Source organism: Hippoglossus hippoglossus, chromosome 8, assembly GCF_009819705.1.
Source record: "Hippoglossus hippoglossus isolate fHipHip1 chromosome 8, fHipHip1.pri, whole genome shotgun sequence".
In the NCBI taxonomy this organism is placed as follows: domain Eukaryota; kingdom Metazoa; phylum Chordata; class Actinopteri; order Pleuronectiformes; family Pleuronectidae; genus Hippoglossus; species Hippoglossus hippoglossus.
The window spans coordinates 11043065-11067262 of NC_047158.1; the positions used below are offsets into that span (position 1 = coordinate 11043065).

At 42.1% G+C, this 24198-nt stretch overlaps 1 protein-coding gene across 5 annotated transcripts in view; it reads left to right on the plus strand.

Moving 5' to 3' along the window:
• shank1 (SH3 and multiple ankyrin repeat domains 1) overlaps positions 1–24198 on the plus strand; it is an 86630-nt gene that overhangs the window by 6271 nt on the left and 56161 nt on the right. For all 5 annotated transcript variants that reach the window (XM_034594190.1, XM_034594193.1, XM_034594194.1 and 2 more), the window contains exon 2: positions 18527–19084. In XM_034594190.1, coding sequence (XP_034450081.1) covers positions 18578–19084 — 507 coding nt within the window. In that variant the 5' untranslated portion in view covers positions 18527–18577. The remainder of the gene's footprint in view (positions 1–18526; positions 19085–24198) is intronic.

Here is a 24198-nt window from a genome sequence, read left to right on the forward strand (position 1 = left end):
GTTACTGTGTGTGTTTGTGCACGAAAGGCAGCAGTGCAAGAATCAGCTGCAGGGTCTAATGCTGCATTCAGCTCCTGTGGGAAAGACAGCAGACACGAAGTTCTCACAGTGTGAATCAGCTTTCAGGTGGTGTACGACTTGCAAATCCAAGGACTGCCGACATCACAGACTATACAGTAAATTATTAGATGCTGTTCTCACTTCCAAAGGCACAATGGATGATTGTGCATTAGTGAACTGATAGTGACTGAAGTCTCTGATTATCACTTTTATTTATTTAGATTTTTTAGATTTATATACCAGTTGCATTTTTGCTGCATAAACATGAATTCTACTTTGTCAACAGCAAAATTCTATTGTGGATCAGAGAATTTGAGGGGGAAAAAAAACCCTTTTAACCTGAATTGAGTTCAAATGCACTAACACTTCAATGTTGTTTGCTGGAAATCCTAAATTTGTTCTCACAGTTATTCCCTAAAGTCTTGAGTGCAGCACTACAGGCTGATGGGATCGTGAGCTGTGTTCTGAGTAACCAACCAAAGCGAGTGCTTGATGTACCTATTTCTCTGGGCTCATTTGATTCAGCCAAACACTGAAATGTGTAAGATCTGTGTGAGCTGTAAACGACACTGAGTCCATATAGGTAATCTTGATTGTCAGTGCGTATCACTGCATGTCACAGAGTGAATGTTGTTTTTCTTTAATTGTGTTTGGATGTTTCAGTCAGCAGCATGAGGTCCTCCATGTTTTCGAGTAAATGTCAACTACCTTGTCAGTTCAGACCTGGACCTTTGTGGTGATGTTGAGACGTCAGCTGACGCTGCTGTCACTGAGTGTGACTCGCTGCTTTGTGCAGACTCCTGTTGGTGTCAGGTTTGCTGCTCGTGATTGAAATGTGTCGAGCAGCCTATAGCCTTGTATTTGTCATAGTGTAAACCTGCGGGGAAACAGCTGCAGCTTATGCAGAATGCAGTCGTGCTTTTGACTCAATGTTTTCCAGTGCAGTAAAAGATGATTATTTCCTCTCTCTCTCTGCAACCTCTTTAAATGACAGTCTCAGTTTGTTACCGTGGATAAGCAAGAGACAGCAGGCCTCCCCTCAGCTGGAGTCCTCTGTCTTCGTGTTGCAATTACATATTTTTCAAAACAGTAACTGGTCTGTCATCAAGTTGCAACGGGTTATTTTCGGTTTTCATGCTTATTCTCTCTCTCTCTGCCTCCCTCCTCCACCAATGAACTTGCCATGGAGAGAAGTGTGTGTGTCGGTGTGTGTGCATGCACCTCATCTGCTTGTTTATGTGTATCACTTTGAACCAGCAGTAGGCAGCAGTGGGTGTTTTAAAGTTTATGGGAGATGATGAATCGGCAATGTTCGGGGGCCAGCGGAGGTTTGGGCATCTTGCTGCATTAATAATGGAGGTACCGCTGGCTGTATTTATAGTAACAGTGGAATTGGGCCATGGCAGTATCAATGGGGGGGGGGTGATATATGAGATACCGTACATCCTGCCAGCTCTGCCTGGATACCGGAGCTTCCTCGCGGCGGTAGGCAGTGCTGGATGTGACATTGGCCGAAAAAAAGAGGTGGGGGCTTTAGTTCAAGTGCATTATGACCCCAGCGTTGTTGAGAGTTTCAGTCCTCGCTATAGCCTGAAAACGAGTGGAACAGTCAGAGGAGAGGTGAAAAAAGAGGGAGGAACACATGGATAGAAAGAAAGGAGATATCGGATTTGTTTGATGGGAAGCCATATTGATTGGCCTACATAGCTTCGATGAAAACAGCTAACATGTGCTGGATTTCCCTCCTCTGTCGCTGCAGTTTCTAAAGTCTGATTCAATCTTTGGCTCAAAGTCGTTCGGCTCCTCATCTTCTTTTCTAGCTTATCTGTCACTTTTTCGAGTGAGATAACGAGAAACAAAGATGACACAGAAACCAGCGAATCCCAGGGGATTATGGAAGTGAAGGACAAGGAGGTTAGCCTGTGTTTGTACAAGACAACTTGGATGTTAGGAAAGAAAGGACAGTGATGTCGACAACAACAGTGAAGCCCCATGACAATGATTTAAAGATCAGCTGATGTGAATGGGACAGAGGAGAGAGAGCTAAAAGGACACATTACACACTTTACAATACTCAACTACAAATCCTGCATTCAAAACCTTATTTAAGCAAAATGTACTTTAAGTATGAAAAGTAGAAGTTCTTATATTGCAGTAAAATGTTTGACTGTTCTATCTTATATTTTAGATTAATATTGCTGCATTAATGTCTGTGTTTCATTGAGTTCATTTGAACAACTTCATATACTGTCGTTTAATCTACAGCAATGCATCATCTCCTACAAGATCCTCATATGTCTTTGAGAACCATGTTTCTCTCAGGTCGTAGCTTTTAATGAGCTCAGAAATCATCTTGATTTCTGCTTTGTGATGATGCATTGTCCTGCTCATCCAGAGGCTTTTTTAAAGGGTTGATTTAGAATCTCCTCAACACATAAAGGGACACAACATTCCTTCAGTTTATCGCAAACATTCAATATCAACACATCTGGACATACATGGTTTACACTACCATCTGAAAAGTAACTAGATCTGTCTAACACATAGAGTAAAAGGTACAATATTTTCTTATGAGATGAAGGTGAGTAGAAGTAGAACGTTGCATAAATGCTAAAACTAAAGCTAAGTACAAGTACAGTACTCAAGTAAACTTTAGTAAATGTACAGAAATGTTATGACCAAAATATTCCTTAAAAATCAAAAGCTAAATGATTTATTATGCAGAAAATAGCTTCTTTGATTGTATTGTATTATACATGTATATTCCTTGATTATGACTTCTTAGGTTGTTTGAGCAACTATACAACTCCCATACTGATAAACTGTTGGACATGTCTTCATATAATCTCTCCGCAAAACCTCAAAACAAGTGAATAATATGTCAGAATTCTATGCTCAACTGTGTCAAGTTGTTATTTTAAAAATGTGTTTTCTTCTTTTCTTCATTTTTGTATATTGAGAGGAATTGGAGACAGGTCGTCCATCTTTATTTATAGTCTATGCTCCACTATGAGTTGACATGTGCAGCAAAGTTATGCAAACTCTCAGTTGATATAAAATCGTTGTTATTAGCCTGTGTTAATAATTGAGATGGATTTGGTTCTTCTGTGTGCGAAGAATCCCACAGCACAGAGCTGCTCAGTATGTGGTGAGAGATGTTTAATAATGCGCCTGTTCGGGATGCTGTATCCGTCGGAGGGGATAGATTTTCCATTCAAAAGCCTTGAAACATGAAACCACAGACCCTCCTGGAAGAACTGCTGACTCAGCCTTTGCTGCACCACAGGGATCTCTCTCTCCACTTGGTCAAAAGAGTCTTTCTCACCCACTGACAGCTTTGTCCAGCTATTTTAGCCCTTCTGCTCATTTCTGCATCAGTGTTAGTGAGTGTGTATCACAGCCCTCACGATGTGTCCTCGTTGAAGGTGCTTAATTCCAACCACCTCATAAAACTTTTTAGTCTCGTCAGAGCTGCGCGCTCATCACAACCCCAGCTTTGGTCGACTCCCCCAGCGGGTCGAGATCGAAAACTCCCATGGCTGCACTCACTCTGCTGACGGCTTGCACTTTCTGACAGGGCTTCAAAGGGATGTTGTTCTGAAGAGGGAGGCAGAGCAGAAATCAAGCAGTCTTGTGTGAAAGTGACCCACGGTGAGACGAGTGGAGTTGGACGGCTGATTTGCTTTCTGTTGGCCTGTAGAAAACAAAAAGGGATGACCCGGAGGTTGCCACATGGCCAGGCTCCGATTGGCGCCTGAAGCCGGGGAGCAGCATCCACCTTTAATATTTCACGGCCCCTCATATGTTCAGGCAGTCTCCGCCCCTACGGCTGCTCCCATTGTCGCTCATTTATTCATGAACTCCCAGTGTGCTGCCAACTAATAGCCCCAACAGGGCCCTCAGTGAGGCCCTAGATAACAGCAAGTGGGTCCTGCCGCTCTGAGCCGAGCCACCACTTCAGCTCCTCAGCCAGACGAGAGAGACGAGTCTGCGTGATTTAGGATGGGTCTATTACTCAGCTCTCTGAAACATACGGCAAACGGCGCATAGCTTCGACCAGAGATGGAGCACTGAGTCTGTGCAGTCCCACAGAGATTCACCGCCAATGACGAATAAAGCTAATTAATTACCAGGCTATTTGAATGTGATCTCAGCTCTCTGGCTCCCAGGCTGATCGACTGTCTTCATCTCCTGTGGAGAGTAGAGAAGCTTTAACAAACACTGTGCCCCCTCACATACATGACTGTTTTTGCTTGTACAAGATTGCTTTATGAAACCATTTTTTTTCTCTGGAGGGGCATGTGTGGACGCAAATGTCTGAGTGAGACGCTCCGCAGTCTCTGTGGACTCTTCATGCCTGGCCTCCTAGTATAATGTCCTTAGAAATCCAGGAGAATCCAATGTGAGAACACAGCAGGGGATCCCCGCATGGATTTACTGCGAGCAAGTGTAGGGGTTGTTGACGATTAAAACACGCGACAAACACAAAAATGAAAAAAAAAAACAATAAACAAACAAATATCTAGTAGAAGACACCGACGAAGATGTCAAGAGAGTTTGTGGTGATAAGAGCCGACACCGGTGTCTGTGTGCTTTAAAGAAAAGCACAGTGTCTCCACAGTGGAGTTAATATGTCACTTCCTGCCTCTGTCTGCTGCACCCGGCTGCTCCACCTCTCGCCTGAATGATGCGGAGGATTTGTTACTGTTGTGAACGCTTCTGTGCAGAAAACCTCCTGCTGCATTGTGCATGTGTGAAAGGAAAAGTCTGGGTAAACTACGTAGCCAATTCTACAGATGAGGACTATTTTCTGACATTTTAAAGGTCCAATTATTTAATGATTGTTCGATGAGAATGTGCCTTCTTATAATCATAAATATACATTATTTGCCAAAATGTGTTGCCATTCATCACTGTTACAGCATCTAACTTGTACACTTTAATATCAATATTTGCATCCAACAGGAGATTTAATGTGAAATCTTGTGGCTCGCATGTTTAGATTTCGAGTTGGAATCTGTGCAATGATTCGTTTTGTCAGTTGCGTGTCTGTAAGATCCTGTGACATTTTCACATACATGCACCTGCACAAACTAATGTATCATTCGATTTAACCTATTCACTCACATTTCACATGCAAACATTAGTTTTGTCGTGTGAAAAATCTCTCAGTGACAGGAAATTAAGTGTTTCCATTTCAGCATGCTTGGATTAAAGAGTCATGATGACTCAACAGACAATAGAGCGAGAGCCGACTCAAGAGAAAAGTTGTCAGAAGATGTTGGAGAATCTGATGAGTGATCTCAGGGAGATACAGCGAAGACCCACTAGTATTTGATTCACCGCATATTTCAGGATTGGGTCTCATTTCTGATTTCAATCAATGCCATTTTTACAACTACACGTAACTTAGCCTAACAGTTCTTAGCAAACCACTTTTAAATTCACTGGATCCAGATCCAACTTGCATACACTCATAATATCTAAATACATATTTTAATCATGATCCATGAATTTCCTCAAATCAATGAACATTTTGAAAAACACCCTCTATCTCACAAATTTCTACGATCAAACCCTGATGTGGATCTTCACCAACATTGTATGGGTTCTTTCTTGGCCTATGTCTCTTACACCTAGTCTCATGGAAAGCTGTTCGGTTGTTTTTGTATTATCTTGCTCACAAACCAACAGACAGAGGTGAGAACATGGCCTCCTTGGTGGTGGTAACGAACAAACCTTAAACAGGGAATGGTACGGTGCAGCGGTTAGCTCGATCGCCTCACATACAGTGTGTTTAAATCCTTGTTCGGCCGGGGCCTGTCTCTCCATCTCTGCGTGGATTGTCTCAGGGTACTCCCGCTTCCTCTCACTGCCACCCTCAAAGGATAAGCAGTATAGATGATGGATGGATGGAAAGCAGCCTTTACACTGTACTATCAATGCAGTGACTATTGTTTTTTTCAAACAGGAGTCTCAGCGTGTTGCTCAGTCAGTCAGGGAGCTGCTCTCTGTGTGGTTCTGACATTCATTAGCCTTCAAGATTGCCACAAAATCGTGTAAACAACCCAGCCTCTCTTTGATCAATAGGTTAGCGAATGAACAAACATGTTCTCAGAGGACATCAGCACCCTTGATACAACCTGATAATATTTGTATAGAAAATGATATCACAACCGACCTGTGGAGAACAGGGAAGAGAAATCTTTATAGAATAGGCTGCCGGTTATGTTTGTCTCTGATTTGGACAGCTCTGCTTCCAGCTACTATTTATTACAACGAGCTTCATAGTCTGGAAAACAAGATTTTTAATGAAAAATACCTTAAAAGTCTGTGTTTTAAGAGGCAGGGTTTGTTTGCCTGAGGTAAACACCGTTTTGAACCATAGGAAAATGGGCTACGAGGTCACTCTCACCCCTCAGGAAGAGCTCACACGTTTATTTCGTTTCCTTATGTAGTCTCATACACCCACTCACATCTTTACTATAAACCACTGTTGTCTATATATAGCGATCCCTCTTGGGGTTGGTTTTATTGCTTTACCCCAACATGTCTCTGACTCCTCTTCCTGTTCTACAGCGCTGCTTCTTTTGATGCTCAAAAATCAGAGAGGCAGAATTGGTTAGATGTGTCTGGGCTTATTGTCTTAAAAGGTTTTTGTTTTCTTGTAAGCATACATGTCTTGGCTTCTGTGCCTTGTTTCTCATTACATGACGGGTCAAAGCAGCTATAGTATCAGAGTACTTCGTTTTCAAAGTAGAAAAGTCCGTGGTTTAACTTAATTATGATTTTGAATCACGTTTGAGGTGGAGCTCCAGAACATTTGTCTGTTGGTTGTTATGGTCCAGACTGAAGTATACTATATCTCAATTTTTACCTTACTTAACACAACATTTTGTTCGGACATTTACGGTGCCCAGGAGATGAATACAAATGAGTTTGGTGATCATCTGAAATTGGATCCATTCATGTCCTTCAGGAGGTTTGGAAATAACTTTGGTGTTAAATGGACTGCATTTGTTAAGTGCTTTTTAGTCGTATCGACCACTCTAAGCGCTTTACACTACAAATCACATTCACCTATTCACACACACATTCCAGCAATGCTTCTTTATGCAGCTTTTGCTTTTATGCAACCCACTGACAGAACAGTTGTAAGGGTTAATTTGGGAGTTCAGCATCTTGACCAAGGAGCTGGGGGTTGAACCAATGACCTTCTGGTTAATGGAAAACCTGCCGTAACTCCGGAGCCACAGCTGCCCACATTCCCCTGTTACCCTGACTTTTCATCTAGTGCCATTATCATCCTGTATCAGCTGAAAAATCCAAACGTCGATGACGAAAGTATTGCTCATGATTGCAGCCATGCTCGGCTAGCAGTCTTGTAGTAGTTGTAGTTGAGCTGCATGAACAGTTAAGACAGGTTAGTGATACTTCCTAACCACGTTCATAAAACATTTTGTCTTGACCATTCAGGAAATCAAAACGTGTTTATTAGTTGTTCCAAATGTCCATGCTGGAAGAAGGAGTTAAAAGTGAAGGTCTCCCCAGGAAGGCACTTATAGTTTTGCACTCGCTAAACAGAGAACTTAAATCCTCATCTCTCCCAATGACTTTGTGAACATTTGATCTTCGGTTTGAGAAAGTTACAGTTACTATTGGACGTAGAACCCAAACCTATCTGACCCTGTGACCTGCAGCTCAGAGGAAGGTTTAAAGTTCCCTTCAGTCTTCCTGTTGGCACGCTAAGTATAGATGTGCTGAGATGAGTGACTGTAGAAAGAGAGATTCTAGGACACCAAATGTGCTGGGGTTCTTTTTTCCGAGGTATCCAGGGCCCAATTTTACAAAATGTCCATGATGAGAACACAAATGATGCAGTTGTACACTCCGCCCTTTTCGCTCAAACTCAAACCATTCCTCCACCGGCGCTCACCCTAGTTTTATAACACAAGGGACGGTTACATCAGATTGTGGATCATAGAGAGTAGAACATGTGGCTTCATTCTCCTTCGCTCGAGCTCCCCTGGGTCCTTGCGGTTCAGATTGACATTGTGTGTGACGTACAGCTCCCATGCGGATGCTTTGGCGCTGGAGGATGATTACACGTGTGCTCAATTGACCAGAGGGTCAGGGTTTACACACATTATTAGCCTTTATCTGTCTCCATCCAAAGCTTCACAGTGCATTGCGGCAATGGACGTGTGTAGGCCCTCGTTATTGTAGAGAGACCCAGAAACAAACTCACTGTGCGGGGCATTCAGGTCCATTTGTGCGCATCAGTGTACCATTTTGTGAGTAGATGTCAAACGAGGAGGGAGGGAAATTGGCCGTTCCAGTTTAGTGGCAGGAAAGTGGGCCGATCTGTTCTTTGGAAGTTTCCCAGTGAAATTTCCTGGGGACCAAGACACTGAAAATATCTATCTATATACACGTTTTGTCCTACATAAAAGAGAGGGTGAATCAGACAGAGAGAAAGAGAGAGAGAGAGAGAGCACATGTGGATATGAGTGTTGGAGTGTAGGAGAGATAAAAAGAGCGATGGAGGTTAAATGTCACCGTGCTGGTGGGATATCAGTCTTTTGATGCCATCACTCAAACAACTGATAAATTGAACCTTGGTAGAACCAGGTCAAGACTCCAGGAATTCACCCAGCAAGGTTACCTGATTTCCTCCTCTCACTTCTATCAAATAGAAACCCCTAAAGTAGACTCAGAAATGCAGCCTCATTACCCCGTTTGCCTCCGTTTGTCGTTTTAAAGTGCGGCACGACCGCGTGGTTATGTCTATGAAGCAGGATTTAGTTGGATTATGTTCACACCTGGCAACTGTGTCGTGAGTCAACAGAAAGAGATCAAACCAGCCTCTCCCATGCCAAAACACAGATTTGCCAAACATGCCAGTTGCTCCTGTGAGCATCTTTAAAAACTGATGTTAAAAAGCTCATCTCATTTGTTCCCCATCCGTGGTTACCTTCACATTTCATTTTGTGACAAGTGTGTTTCTACCTGAGCTGCTAGCCAACTGTCTCATTTATTCATTTGAGCTGGAGGGTAAATTTACACCTGCAATTCAGGTTTTTAATGATGATTACAATACGAGCACGCTCAGTGCACGTGACAGGGAAGACAAATACCAGCAAGGGATGGCTGGGTCTCTCCCATCTGGGTATGTTCTCGTCTCATTCCTGCAGATGTCCAAATGTGAATTTAATGATGTCTGACTGAGGTATGTCCAGTTAAGATTCATCATCAGTAACAGATTTTGGTGGGGACATTATGTTCAGTTTTTTTTTTAATATTATGTTTTACCCAGTTTATTAAGACTCCCATTTGGAACTAATATGTAGGGATCACATACTGTAAAAGAGTCTGCGCAGTATCGCAGAGTGGAGCCATGATATCGAGGTTCCACCGATACGCCCTCAACGCCAAACGTTTGACAGTTTGACAGAATGAAAAAATGCCAGAAACCGTCTACGTGAAAAATGTATTAAAGGATTATGTTCATTCATTGGTTTGGCACATCTCCCATCCAATAGCATGGAGTGTGACTAACTGAATGGATCATTGGGTGTCACATCAAACGAACCCATGAGAGCCACGTGCATCATATATATTTTTTGCAGTGTGCTTTCAGAGCAGCGAGGAAAAACCAAACTGCTGTTTCACATATCGTAAAATGCTACCAGTAGGTGATTAAAACTGAGAAATAACACAACCATATGCACAACACATCTTAAGCAAGGATGATATAGACAGTATGTGTAACAAACACACTGCTGTGTCTTAAATCTGAGAGTCAACAACAAACACGATGGAGAGTGACACTGCCGACGGAGCAGATAAATATGAAAGCTGTCAGATGTTTGCAAGCGTACAAATTATTCTACAGATAATATGCCAAGGCACGGGCACGCAATCAAACACAACACTGCCAGCAGTAGCATAAATTCAGTGCAAAGTAGCGATGGGGGGATGGAGGTGCGGTAGCAAGGTCCCTCCTGATACTGGCGCTCGACCAATCGCAAGTCAGTACCAGCTGTCAATCATGACATGACATGTTCAAACCGTTTCTATAGCTTCAAATTACTAATTAAAACCAAACTAGCAGATCTGTGTGTGTGAGAGATAAGATCAACCTGTGATGGACCCGCCCACTAACATGGAGGAGACTGGGTATTTGCGCCACCAGGGGGCGACCAACCAAAACACTTTGGCTTCACTTTTGGAGAGCTTTTATGTAGTCCATACATTATGATCCCAACACTGCCGTAATAATAGAAACTGCAGCTGCAGCAATTTGTATTTATAGCCCACAATGAATTATGCAATGTCTCATCCCTTCACTTTTCTGAAGGAATTATAAAATAACTGAAGTAGATTTAGAGGAAATTGCTCCACTAAAATAACTGCAACACTTAATCAGAGCAGAATATCACAGAGGAATCTCAATGAGGTGTAGCACTCTGCCCTTCCTTTGTGCATCATCTACATTTTAATTTAAAAATCGACTGGTTTGGGTTTACTGGCCATTCACACTGCAGGGTCGTCTTACATCTGCTACATCTCTGATCGCACAATGAGGTGAGGGTTAGCAGGGTTATATAGTTTAAAGTTTCTGAGCTCACTGAAAGTGTCAATGACATGACCTGAAACTGAAACAGCTCTCCAAGGAGAACAGTGAGAGATCAAGATTCATGACGGCGAGATATGAAGCGGAGGAGATGATTATCACTTGTTTGCATTGGGCAATATCTAATCGCTCCATCGCCCTCTTCATCCTCACTCACAGAGAGACACAAATAAGCTCACACGCACACGGAGCCTTCATAATGAAGGTCTGTTATGTGTGAGTCATGACATTTCTCTCAGGAAATGATTATCACTTTGTATCTCATAATTTTCCCTCTGTCCTGACCTGTTCCGGCTTAATTGACGGTGAGCGATTCAAAAGTTGTGATTCAACCTTTTCAACTCCTCCATCCTTATCTCTGCTCCGCCCTTCCAGGATCATAAAAAATATGAATTCACAAGAATGCGTAACAGACTGTCACGACCTCCACTTTCAGATCATCATTATTTCAGTAGGCTGGTGATCACTGTGTGGTGTGGGTGGATTCTGCTAAAAGGCTTCAAGGTGTCAGTCTGTAAAAAACAGCCTCAGCTTTAAGGAGCTACTCAACATAAAATACTGTTGATTCTGGATTTTAACTGAAGGGTTTTTGTGTCCAACGAGGCTCAAATTCCATTTCAAAGCCTTTTCCAAAATGACAGTTTTTGGGGCAACATTTTTTTGAAAAAAAAAAGACCATATTCAAATATAATGAATATCAGTATTCGCTTGTTTTTGGCAACATCCACCAGAAATTGTTGGCATTGGTATAATGGTTCAAACCTTGGCTTCATCCTCTCCGCCTTACGCTCCTCTCTGCTCTCAAACATCCATCTCTGTGGGTTCACGCCTCTGATTTCACAGCCACCTCTCACATTCGACTCCTGTCCTCGCTCTATCTCTCCCATTTGAATCCTGCCTCTCTGTTCTCTCACTCTTCTTCTCTTTTCCACCCATGTGTTCTTGTTGTCTCTTGTTTCGTGATAGTCTCCCACCCCTTGGCTAAAACCCTCTATTTGTACATTAGGTTTGTTGGTTTACCACTTTACTCCAGAATGAAGTTTCTCAGCAGTCATCAGATGCATTGTCGTGGAAATTTGTGCACACAATTATGATCCACAGAGGATGAATTCCAAAGATTTTTCTCCAAACCATTGGCTTTATTACTATTATATTTTGATACAGATATCTACGGAGCTCACACAATAAAACGGAATCACTTTTCCCTGCAATTAAAATGTTTGTGATGAAGTTACACAACATTTGGTACCTAGACGTTCAAGGTTCCAAGACAATCTTAATCTATTTTCAGACTTGAACTCGAGAAAATGTTTTTTTCAGATAAAACAAATGCAGCAGGAATTTGTATGGGTGAGACATGGATGAAACAGGCAACAACACAAAACATGTGACATATAAACAAGGATGTTACATATAAGCTCTGCTGTGGAAACCTTCAAAAATGTTTTTGTTTACAGCACATTAACACTGACAGAGGCCCTTAACGCTAAAAGCTCTCAAACCTCATTGTCTTTCCAAGTTGTCTTTCTTCATGCACATCTTCTAAGTGTATGGCTCCTCTTTTTCATCCTGAGATATTTGTATTCAGCCAGTTTTGCGCCTGTCATGTGTAGGAAACACGGCCACTTGCTCACTGTGAATATTCCAGAATTTTCCTGCTCTATTCTCACTCTGATGTTTTGCAGACATTATACTCAGGGTCTGGCAGGATAAGTTTTGGAAAAATGTCCCGATCAATTTACTCGAATCTGCATTCTCACATACATCCTCTTTGGACAATTTCAGGAAAATGTCCGGACTTCAGTTCACGTCTGAAAGCAGCTTGAATGACTCTGGTGATCCCCTGCCTCTTCCTGTACTTCTCCCAGCAGGTAGAATATTTCACTTGTGATGGAGTCACACAAAAATTTTTACAGACATCCAAATTTCCCAGAGGATCCCTTTATTTTAGTGGCTCTTATCATCCTTTCAATTCCTTCAATGCTAGTATTAGCATTTCAGAGTTAGCAGTAAAATGTTGCAATGGGTTGTTGTAGAATTTTGTATTGTCTCCCTAATGAATTATAGTACTGTAACTTCAGCACCAGAAATGTGTCTGATTTTTGGAGTTATGACCATAGAATGTATATAGAAATGGACTGTGGGCCTGAACTCCATATTCTTGAAAATGACCACTAGAGTGTGGCTGGTTGTAAAGAGCAGTCAATTTCTATATTTCTATTTCTATAAAAGTCTATGAGAAATTCATAGTCAGTAAACATTTTCCTGAGAAGTTTATTGTCTCAATCCCTAGTTTCAAGTTTTCTCCATTACAGCAGGATGTTCATTTTGTAAATTATAATCTCGGCAGGCGATGATACTGTGTGATTGACAGTTAGTACTGCCCAATGGGTGCAGGTTTCAGGTGTAGTTGGGTGTCCAGTGTCCTCGAGCTCAAACAAATTTCCACTTTCCGGTGCCAACATATTTTGGCAGACCTTTGTGGACACAGATGACAAATCTTACATCACACAGACTTTGTGTGCGAAATGAATTGGCCTTCAGATGTGTTTGCATTTAGTTCCCGGGCCCACTTGGCCTGATTCCAGCCTAACAGAGCCAATCGCATTGCTCTTACCTTACTGCCTCCTCCTTTGTTCCTCTTCCCTCCCCCTCCTTTCGAGCTTCCTCTATCTTTGATTACTCAGCACTAAATGCAAAAATATGGATTGCTCACTTCCATTTATTATCATATCTTGTGTAGGTGCCGCCTTCTGATTGGTCAGACAATGCTGATGTTCTCCCCCCCCCTTCTTTCTCCCTGTGCCCTTGTGCTCATCAATCCCCTCAGACTATTTGGTTTCCAGCCTCCTCCTCCTCCTCCTCCTCCTCCTCTTCCTCCCCTGTCATCCGCTGTCTCTCTCGCGGTCTCTCACTGTCTCACAGGCTCGCTCTAATTTCATTGGTTTTCTTTCAGTCCTCCAGCACTTCTCTAAATTGTCAGAAACAGCTTTTTGTTAGAGGCCTCATTAATTCTCATTTACATTTTTAACCTTTTCCAAGGCTCTAAAAATGCAACAACTGGAGAAACTTAACAACGAGTGCCCAGTTAATTCTCATTTATGTTTGCATTAACTCAAGTGATTAAGGTTCTTTTGTTTAATGCAACTTTATACTTGGTTCTGCACTATTTGCTGCACTGCATTTATTTAATGGCTGTATTGTTACTATTTACTACTGTAGACATAAAGATTTAAATGCACAACAATGAGAACATTAAATATGGTATATGGATGTGGAGACTTTCAAATGTCCATATCTAAAACGCACATTCATGCAGTGATGATGAGGAAGTAAAAGGTTATAATAGTGATTAATCTGTGCATCAAGTGTTACAAGTCAAAGCTTCTCGTCAACATGGGTGATGCAGTCTGGATGTTGTGCCCGTTAAACTTCTACAGTTTGCTGCACACTTCTGCGCCATCGCCGCCTTTCTTCGTTACTGTGAACAGACGTTTGCCTGCTAATTGGCTTTGGAAAAGTTGGAAAGCAGAAAGCCTGCCACAGAGTCAGTGTTTGTCACAACCAGTCCTGCACTCAGTGAGTTTGTTTGTGTGAAAAGTGAGGTGTCATCGAAAGAGAGACAAGACCAGGAACTTTCCTCATGCTGTCCGTTTCAGCCTCTGTCTGAAACACTTGGTTTTAGCTCCTGTCTGTTTGGGGCCCTTTCTCGATAAAGCCCAGTCTGCTCTGATTGGCCAGCTGGCCCACTCTCTTGTGATTGGTCAACCGCTTCCTGTGCGTGTAGGAAATGTAGACCTCTGTGCTCACTTTACCTGGCTTCGTTAGCCACTAAACCTGCTTTATGCAAATATGGGGCATCGTGATCTCACATGACATCACAATGGTGCAGTGTGGTCCGTACTACTGACAAGGTGGTGCAGGAGCTTCAGTGTTTTCTCTGGAGGGGAGGAGCTCCCTTTACCACAGACTTTATGCTTTTTAAGTTTGTAGAACTTTTACATTTACAAAAAACCTGAATAGCACACTAGAGGAAAGAAACATCTTGAACTCCAGTCTAAATGACGTGCTTCAATGCAGTTTTCCCCCAAATTGCTATGTCCTGTCTTTCACCCTAACTTTCTCATGACTCTTTTTCATTTTTTATTCTCCCATCTCTTTTCTTGGCGTACTGGACAACTGATAGTTTTAGCTCTTGCTCAGTGTCCCCCGAGGAAAGCCTTGATAGGTCTGAAGCATATTTTCTCCCTCTCAACAGAGCTCTCATTCCTTTATGTCTCCCAGTTGCCTCAGCAGACGCACACCACACAAACATTCACACACCGCCAACTGCGCCAAGTCAATTTACAATTTAAAGTGGCCTCATTATTCTTGCACTTGAAATTCATATGAAGTGAAATGAAAACAAACAGCATCGTGATACAGATTTTTTTTCTGGATGCGTAGTTCAGTTTTGTACAGTTTTGTCTTCACGTCAGTGGTGCAAGAGACATTAAGATCCGTATGAAAGAATATGCAAAGTAACAAGTTGTTTAAAAGAAACACAGTGAAATAATAGTATCTTCTGTCTGAAATGTAGTGGAGTACAAGTATAACAGACTAACTGAACAATCATACTTAGGTATGTCAGTAACCATCTTTGTGAAAAGATGATTTAACGTGTACTTCTAATCATTTTGTTTGTTCCATGTCCCATCTACTCACATGAAAGTGGTGGGGTGAGCTTTACTTTTCAGTGTACGGACACAGCCAATTCACATAAATAAGTTACAAGTGATTTTGCAATGACTTGACAATAGTCTTTAAAATCCTTGAGTGAAATGAGCGATTTCAGTTTCCAGGTTTTCTACAGCTTGTTCTGTTTGTAGGGATTAGAGCATGTTTTACAGATAATGTTTGAATATACCATGACATGATATTGTAAGAGCTGTTTTTGTAAAGACAAAGAGTGGAGGGATTGTGGTCAGTTTTGCAGTAGAGCCTTATGGTCAGTTAAGGAGGTTAACCCCACCTCTGGAAATGAGGAGTGAGGAGTTTATCCACGGTGATGAAGAGCAGTGCTCTCTGTGATACAAAAGGCTTTGAGGTGGAGGGAGAGGCTACATTTACATGAGGGTATTTGGACTGCATTTATATAGGACTTTCCTGGTGTGTAAATGCTTGTCTCACTCACATGTTCACATAAACAAGCAGTTTGAGGTTCAAACTTCGACACACTGTGCAGGAGTCAGGGAATCAAACCGGGTATCCTTGTGATCACTCTATGACCGCTGCCCCTTTAATCAAGAGCAGACAGAATGGCAGTGGACAATGTAGTGGAGGAAAGCTCGTCAGGTGAACTCAGTCCTCCTGTGAAGTTGAGCGTCGTCCCTCTCGCCATTTATTTTGTGCAGAGCTGTCCAGAGTGTAGTGGTGCTGAAAATCCCGAAACAGCAAACAAAGCCGATCGGGTGCCACCAGGGGCTGATCTGTTATCTTGCTCAGCTCGTTGCTTGAATGCAGCGCTGCGTCACTGGCGCTCTGAAGTGGCTTCACTTGGCTTCCTCAAGGGTGATGGCAAGAGCAAAAGAGTGCAGTTTATCATATGAAGAGCTGTTATCCACTCAGAGTGTCTGTGTTGCAGATGTGCAGTGATAAATAATCTGCTGCTGTGCAGACTCTGAGTTCACAGAAGTCATTGTTTGGCTTCAAGGGACTGAATTAGTAAAAACGGACATTTCATTTTATCCTGCCTCAAGAAACCGTAGTGGAAACATTTTTTATCTGAACATGTATTTCGATTGATTTTATTTTAGTTCAGAAAACTGTTACCTTTAAATGGTTCGAGGATATTGATTCAAGACCAGTTCGCTGCAGCTTTAGCAAAGAAAGACTTCAACTCTCGGTCTTGGTAGCGGTGCCTTGAGGCAACCTTATTTTTTATAACCGACAACATGAAAGTGTTGCACATATAAAACTAGAAAGGCACTCAGTAGCTGGCATCCCCCTGCCAAGGCCCTTTAAATTCAATCAAGCTGCACCAAATTTCACACACTCATGGATATCAGTTCCTTAGACATATGTGAATTTTTTTTAATGAAGATCCATTTTGAAAAACGTCTTATTACGCAATTTTAAAGAAAGGGAAAAAAAAATCCTGGGTCCACACCAAAATTGAATGGGTATCCTTTCAAAAAGTTTCATTGAATTCTGTTGTGTAGTTTCTACTTAATCCAATTTACGAGGTACAAGCTGTCCTGACAAAAGAGATGTAACGGATTTAAGGTCACTTGAGCACCAGTATATTTTTAAACATTTTCATGATTCATGATGTTGATTTCTTGGATAATAAAATGATATCTTTTTTTGTTTGAACTTAAATATGGTTTCCTGAGGAGACTGTGTACTCTATTGAGTGCCACTATAATATTTCCAAAGTTTTCAAAATGGAAATAGTTTATTTTCCCCTGGGGAATGAATGTGTGCAGTGTAGTTCATGTAAATCTTTTCCCTGTCACGTTTCTGCCTTGGTTCATTTTCTGTTTTTCTGTTTTGTGTATTTTTTGTAGTTATTTCCTGTTTTATTCTGTACTCGCCATCGTCTCTTGTTTTGGAGCACTTCACTTCCTGTCTTTGTCTGCCTTCCCGCCCTTTGTGAGTATCTTAGATGTGCTTCACCTTTGTGTGTTTGAAGCTGTCGGTGTGTTTCCCTCCCTTCTCTGTGAGTTTATTTCTCAGTGTTAACTCTTTGTGTGTGTTTCACCCAGTTTAGTTTTTTTAAATTGTGTTTTTGGATACCACCAAGTTTCCTCATTCCACACCTGTGTCCCGGGCCTTGTAAGTCTGATTAGAGACTGTTTATTCAGTCACTCAGTCGAGTCCTCGTCTCTTACTTTAGTCTAACATTCCCAGAAGGTTTTAACATTTCCTGTGTAAAAGGTGTCAAACTAACTTTATCAGGGGTTTCCAAAATTTTGAACATATTGTTGCAGACGGACAGAAAGATCTGTTGTCTTCCAAAAAATCGACAGAGGAACATTTCCCCCTTTTTAAAGGCCTCAGTCATTTGCTCCTCAGAAGGTCGTCCTGACTTCTGTGTGCTCATGTGCTGTGAAGTCAGACTGTTGGGTATGTGGATGCTGTAAATATAATGTTTTGTATTTGGGATCCAGAGTGTTTAGGTAGTCCCCCCCCCCCCCCCCCCCCCCCCCAGTATTTGCATTACAACCAAGAGCAAAGAAAAAGGATCATGTGAGACAGGCCCATGTCAATCATAAAAACGTCTGTGTTGGCTGAAAGGTCTGGTGTTAAGTGAGAGATGGATGTCAAGTTCACATCAGAAGCTACTATTTAAAACTTGTGTGATTATTTCAGCATCTTGTACCAAAAGTGTTTCACGTTTCCATTTCATGTCGGACTTTCTGACTTGTATGGCGTCCACATGAATGTTCCCAGTATAGGGAACTCTTTTTTCGGATTATTTTCCGACACCACATGAATTCATAATCATTGCAAATATATAACGTTGTGTAGCACTGTCCTCTGAAGTCATACGTGTCACAGTAGTGCTTTCAGTCGGAGCATATTCCAATATGGTATAACGCCATCAGCCGTAGAGCTATTTTTGAGTCAAATACTGATATGTTTCATGTGTCTGAAGGTTCAGTCATGTGCATGGAAATCATGGAAGTGTGAAAATGAAAAGCACTTTTACCTAATATACGCATGAGCTGTGTGGAGTATATGTCATCATACATGGAGGGTTGGAAGTACTGTATTTCTGCAGTTTGGCAAGAAACTTTTCTATATCTGTTTTAATCATGTCTTCTCCACCTTTCTCTCCCCATGCAGTGTCTCACTGGGAATGATGGTGTTGACACTGGTGCCCCCCTCCCTGTCGCCATGACGATGCCATTCAGCCCCCTGTCCAGCGACGAGGAGCAACAAAGAATGCTGGGAAACAATCGACATCTCTATCCAGGGGCAGAGGACGAGGAAGAGGAGGAGGAAGAAGAGGAGGAGGAAATGGAAGAGGATGAGCGCGATGAGGACGGGGAGGAGGAGGAGAATGGCGAGCTGGAGGGGGAGGAGGAAGATGACGAGGAGGAGATGGTGGAGGAGGTCAGGCGGGGAGGCCTGTCGAGGGGGGGCAGAAGTGATGGACACAGGCAGGCAGGGAAACTGGCTGCACGGCCCGGTGGGGACAGACAGATCCGGCCAGGGAACCCTGGGCACACCGCTAACCCCTATTCATCCAACCCTGGACCCACACACCAACAGCCAGCCAATCAGATACAGCAGCAGCAGCCGAGGAGGCTGAAGGAGCACAGCACCGGCTCGGTGCCATCTGAGGACACCCACATCGCCATGATGGTGTTTCGCATTGGGATCCCAGACATTAAGCAAACGGTGAGTTCTGTCTCTGCACACACCCACAGAGAGTGACAACAAAACCCTGAAAGTTCACAAACACAAAGAGCCTCCGTCCCACCGAGCTCGTACCCCGTTATTTTGACCATCTTAGCATTTCTGCTCACACATTTTTCACCATTTAATCTTCTTTGTGTTTCATTTTCTTGCATCCCTGAAAAAAGCTGGTCTTTTCTACGAAGATCTGCATTTAAAATATAACTTGCCTCAACTACTGTTTTTTCTTTACATAGATGTTTGACATTTTATTCAATGCTTTATTATTTCTGGCATAAAAGCTGAAAACGGGGAAACAGCTTGCTTGGCTCTGTCTGCAGGTAACAAAATCCACCTGCACACTAATTAACAAGTGATATCTTGTGGGTTAAAGTGGGTTATTTGATCTAATGAGTTACTTCATTTATTTACTTTTTTGTTTACCTGCCATGGGATGACAGATGCAAATGAGCAACTCTAGAGGGATTACTTTTAATTATGTGTATGTCCCTCCAAAAATAAACAATTCAAATAAATGGAATAATATGCTGGACTATTTCTAAATAGCAAGGCTCTAGGTTTACCCCTTTATCTAACTCTTGGGAATAACATTTCATACAGTCCTTTTGATATATACAAACAGTTCATGTACACTCAGATCATTGTTTTGATAAGTGGGTGCATTAAATGAGTTGGTGGATTAGAGAGTAAAAAGCTCAGAAGAAGAGGCTTTAACCTTCACTTATGTCACAACAACAAAGCCATTATGACACCTTCAAAAGAAGCGTTTGTCCCTTCAGGTTTTCTGTAGAACATTTAAGCCTCCGCACTGACACAATATTGTGTGAGCCTTAGGAGCCTGAAGATGGATGTTAGGTGAGCGGTAGCCATGTTTGCCGTCTGTGCCCAGGGGCCTGTCCGTAGTCTCATTATCTGTCTGTGAGCGCATGACAGTATATGTTGTCAGTTTAGTCAAAACCGTTCTGTGCTCCAGAAACACTGCAAATCACAGAGGATTTGACTTATTATGTCAAATAGATTCTCAGTTTTTTTTCTCTACATCACTGGCGGAAAGCTGAGAGGAGCAGAAATACTCATCAGCAAAGTGATTGTTCTGTGAGGCCGAGGGAGACTTCCAAGGTGACCGAGGGAAACGGAGTGACGGCGAGAGACGGAGCCAAATTGCACACAAGATCACAATGAGAATATATGGGCAAGAATTAGATTTTAAAACACACAAGGAGCAAGAAAGGATTTAGAGGGAGCGAAGTTGAAGTGAGGAGAAGAGGGGGAAGTGCCGCCTCTGGCTTTGTGTTGCAATAGAGCTTTTAAAACTGGTGTGATAAAGCACGCCACGAAAAGCCCTTTTCGGAGTGACTGGTTTTAAGCGTGCTGTCCAGAATCGTGATAGAACAAGCCGCCATCGCTCTCCATTTGCGGATCTTACGAAAGCCTGCAAAGCGTGTCGAAATTGGCTGCAGAGGCTGGAGATGCAGCTGCCTCCATTTACTGAAGCCACTCTCCCACATTCCTGGCAATGATAAAAACCCTTAGAAACTCACCTCTGCTCCCCAAAACTATATTAAGAGGTTTTTCCCTTCATGCCTGTAAGAAATCTTCGCTCTAACGCTACATTTTGCCTTATTTACTATTTGCTGATCTGTGATGAGTAAAATATTTAGCACCATGTCTGTCTCCAGCTTCCCTTCAGCTGCTCGCCTGCAGCTCGGGATCTGCTCTTTCAACACATGAACCTTGGCTCTTTTGTTGGTTTGTGAGAGTATTGGGAGCTACACAGTGGTTTTAGAAGAGAAATTCAGGCGTCACGACTTTGAGGATCAAGAAGAGCAAATTGGTTGCTTATGACAAATTTGCAGCAGAGAAGGCAGAGTAGGCAATATCCTGGGGCCTTGAGCCCCCCCCCCCCCAGAAAGCCTGCTCACGTTAGTCAACAGCAACAACAGTTTTGCGACAACCCTCTTGAATTCTTTGATGGACTATGTACAGCAAGTTTGTACATGCAAATACTCGTGCAGCCAAAGTGCTGACTGCTTCTTTTTCTCATCTGTGATCCACATTTAAAACACCATATGGGCTTGATAACCCCTTCCAATGGAAATCTTTTGTTAGTTGCCAGTCGCTTGGCACATAGTTTCTCTCTTTTTTCCTGTTTGTGCTCTCCTGCTGAGCGATATGTCAAAGAGAATAATCAAGTGGCATCCCACTGAGACGTCACCCATTGGTTTGTAAGCTGCCGTTTTGAAGCTTTGAGTTTGATATTTTGTCGAGCGCCATCTTGGTTTTTTGAAACCAGACGTAAGCGTATTTGAAGGAGTTGGAGCTGAGAACTGAGAACTGAGAACTGAGAGCTGGAGGACGCTGCATGCCCACCCACACCTGTGACCTGCACCCGATTGGATGGTTCTAGCTGTCAATCAACAGTATATCCACACTCTAATGTATACCGAGCTTTATCGTCTATTTGACTATTGCAAACTTTTGATTGAGATCATGAACTCCTTTTGGTTAATGTTTACTGATGTTATAAATCAATCAATTAATTTTCTCTTAAACGTCCATAAAGTCTTATTTTTGCAGCCAGTGGAGTCGTCCTTTGCAGGTCATTCGAGAGAGTACAGGTTCCAGGCACTTCCACATTGGCTTCACTTTCTGAACCCGCAGTCTGCGTCTATTTTTTATAGCTGTTACTCACAGACTGGTAACTGAAGAGCGAGGAAGAACAAATAATTAAGCCCATATTAGAAAGAGGCTGCATCCAATTTGTATGTTTTGGAGCAGGACAGACAAAACCGAGGAAAGGCAGAGGAAAGGAGCGTGCGTCTTTGTTCATTGCCGCATTTGCTGAAAACGAGACTCTTTGTATTTGACAATCAGAGGGCTTCTCAGACATTTGCTGTCTCTCCTCTTTTCTCCTCTCTAATAAGTGATCGAGGCCTCTGTGATGTGCCACTTTGATAAATCACCAGCCAGTATAAAGCCGCAAATGAAATAAATGTATTTGTATGTGGCTGTGGAAACGAATGTCCATATTTTATATTTGCCATCCCAGTGCACTATAAATGCCTCGCTCAACGCTTCTTCCTCCCTCTTGCTGCCGTGTGATTTATTATTGATCTGTGCATGGGTGTTTTCAGCAGTGTGTGTGTGTGTGTGTGAGTGGATGCACAAGTGCGCTTGATTCAGTGTTTTTAAATCCAACCATAAATAATTCACCGTTGCCTATTTATTCGAACAAATCGACGTCAAAGTTTAATTGTAGAAAGAGGCGATTGGGGTTAAAACCTCAGGAATTTCTCGGTAGTCCCATAAAACATACATGTGGCACATATGGGTGGAGAGAGAGATGGGGAAAAATAGTGACTGAGATAAATAAAGGAAGACTGAAATAGAAATGGATCAAAGTAGATGGAAGGTAGCTGAGAAAGATAAAGGTAGATGGAGGATGACAGAGTTAGAGATAGATGCAGAGGGATAAAGTAAGCAAGAAATAAATAAATATGGAAAGTGATTTAAGCACAGAAAGCCCTATGTTGTCTTTTTAAGCTTCCTGTAACTTCTCTTATACTGTATCTTTGGATCGGAGCATTGTAAATACTGCTTTTTAAAATATAAACGTCATCATTGCTTGTGTGAAAAATCCCACAAAACAGCATTTACACTGTGAAACAAAATTAATTGGAATGAATTCAAGAAATTCACCATCACCTCTTTAAAAATCAATAGTGTCTAATTCATTCTAGTCACAAAAACTATATCTTTAACACCAAAATAAAAAGGCCTTCAAAAAACGCACAAATGCACCTAATCTGAGTCCTTTAACAGGCAAGGTGTTCACACCTTTAAGTAGTTAAGTGCTGATGTTTTTGACTTGGGTGCCAATATTTATTTACTATATTCTTCTTCTCCACCAACAAGGTTATGTCCCCCCCCCCCCCCTCCCGTCCGTTTGTTTATTGGTTTGTGTTTTTTTTTAAACAAAGATGGGCCAGGTACCAACATTTTTATGTTTTTTTTAATTTTCCTTGATAATTTATGGATTATGATCAAAAGAATCAGCTATGTTTAGGCAAGTGATATTTCTGAGTGTGTGGAATTTGATACAGATCCAAATAAGAATCCAGATCTAGTAAATGTAAATGTAGGTTCACTGTTGGTCCTTGATAGAAGAGAGACATTTACAGAAATGTCAAAAGACATACCCCTCCATTAAAATGTCATTGAAATTGGTTCAGTAGTTTTTTTTTTTGTAATCCTGCAGACAAATGGAAAGCAATGAAAACACTGGTGGAGGTAATTATCAGTTATGAGTCAAATTGTGCTTCTTCTTATCCCTTTTAATCTCTGATGGTTTCCTTTTTTTAAACTCTCACACTCAGACAAACATTAGCAATAGAAGCTTAAACACGCCCTTTAGACTTCCTCCCAAGATGTACTGACTCTGTACACATTGTCACATATTGCTTTTTCAAAGTCATGAGAGTTAAAACCCGACATCACTCTGGCATTTGCTCTCTCTCCGTCATCCTGCCCTGACTCAACCTCTTCAGGCCATTTTCTCTCTTTCTCTCTCTTTCACACCCTGCTCTTTCAGATTAAAGTGCACTCAGATGTTCCTTTTTTTCCCCTTCTTTTTTCTGCTTCGTATCTCCTCAACCTCCTGATCACGGGCTCGGGTAATATCCCTTAGCTCTCCCAGTACATTAGGTCTGTTCCACGTGTCAGCTAATTCACCCTCAATAAACTCTAATTGCTCGTTAATTGCGTTGTAATGAGATGAGGGAGTGACTGTATCACGCAAATGCAAATGTTAGGAATTGAGGATGGAGGGTTTTGTCGTGACGAAAGAGCACCCACATGTGGAGAATACACACACACACACACACACACACACACACACACACACACACACACACACACACACACATAAACGGGTAATTATTGTTGTTCTGTTTTAATAGACATGTTATGTAGCTCTGTGATGTGGGATTTTCATCAGTCAGTGTTGAGCATCTCTGAGATGTCGACTGATTACAGACTTGCCTTCACCAATTTACTTTGATACATCAACTTACATAATGTTTCCAGTGGGTCTCAAA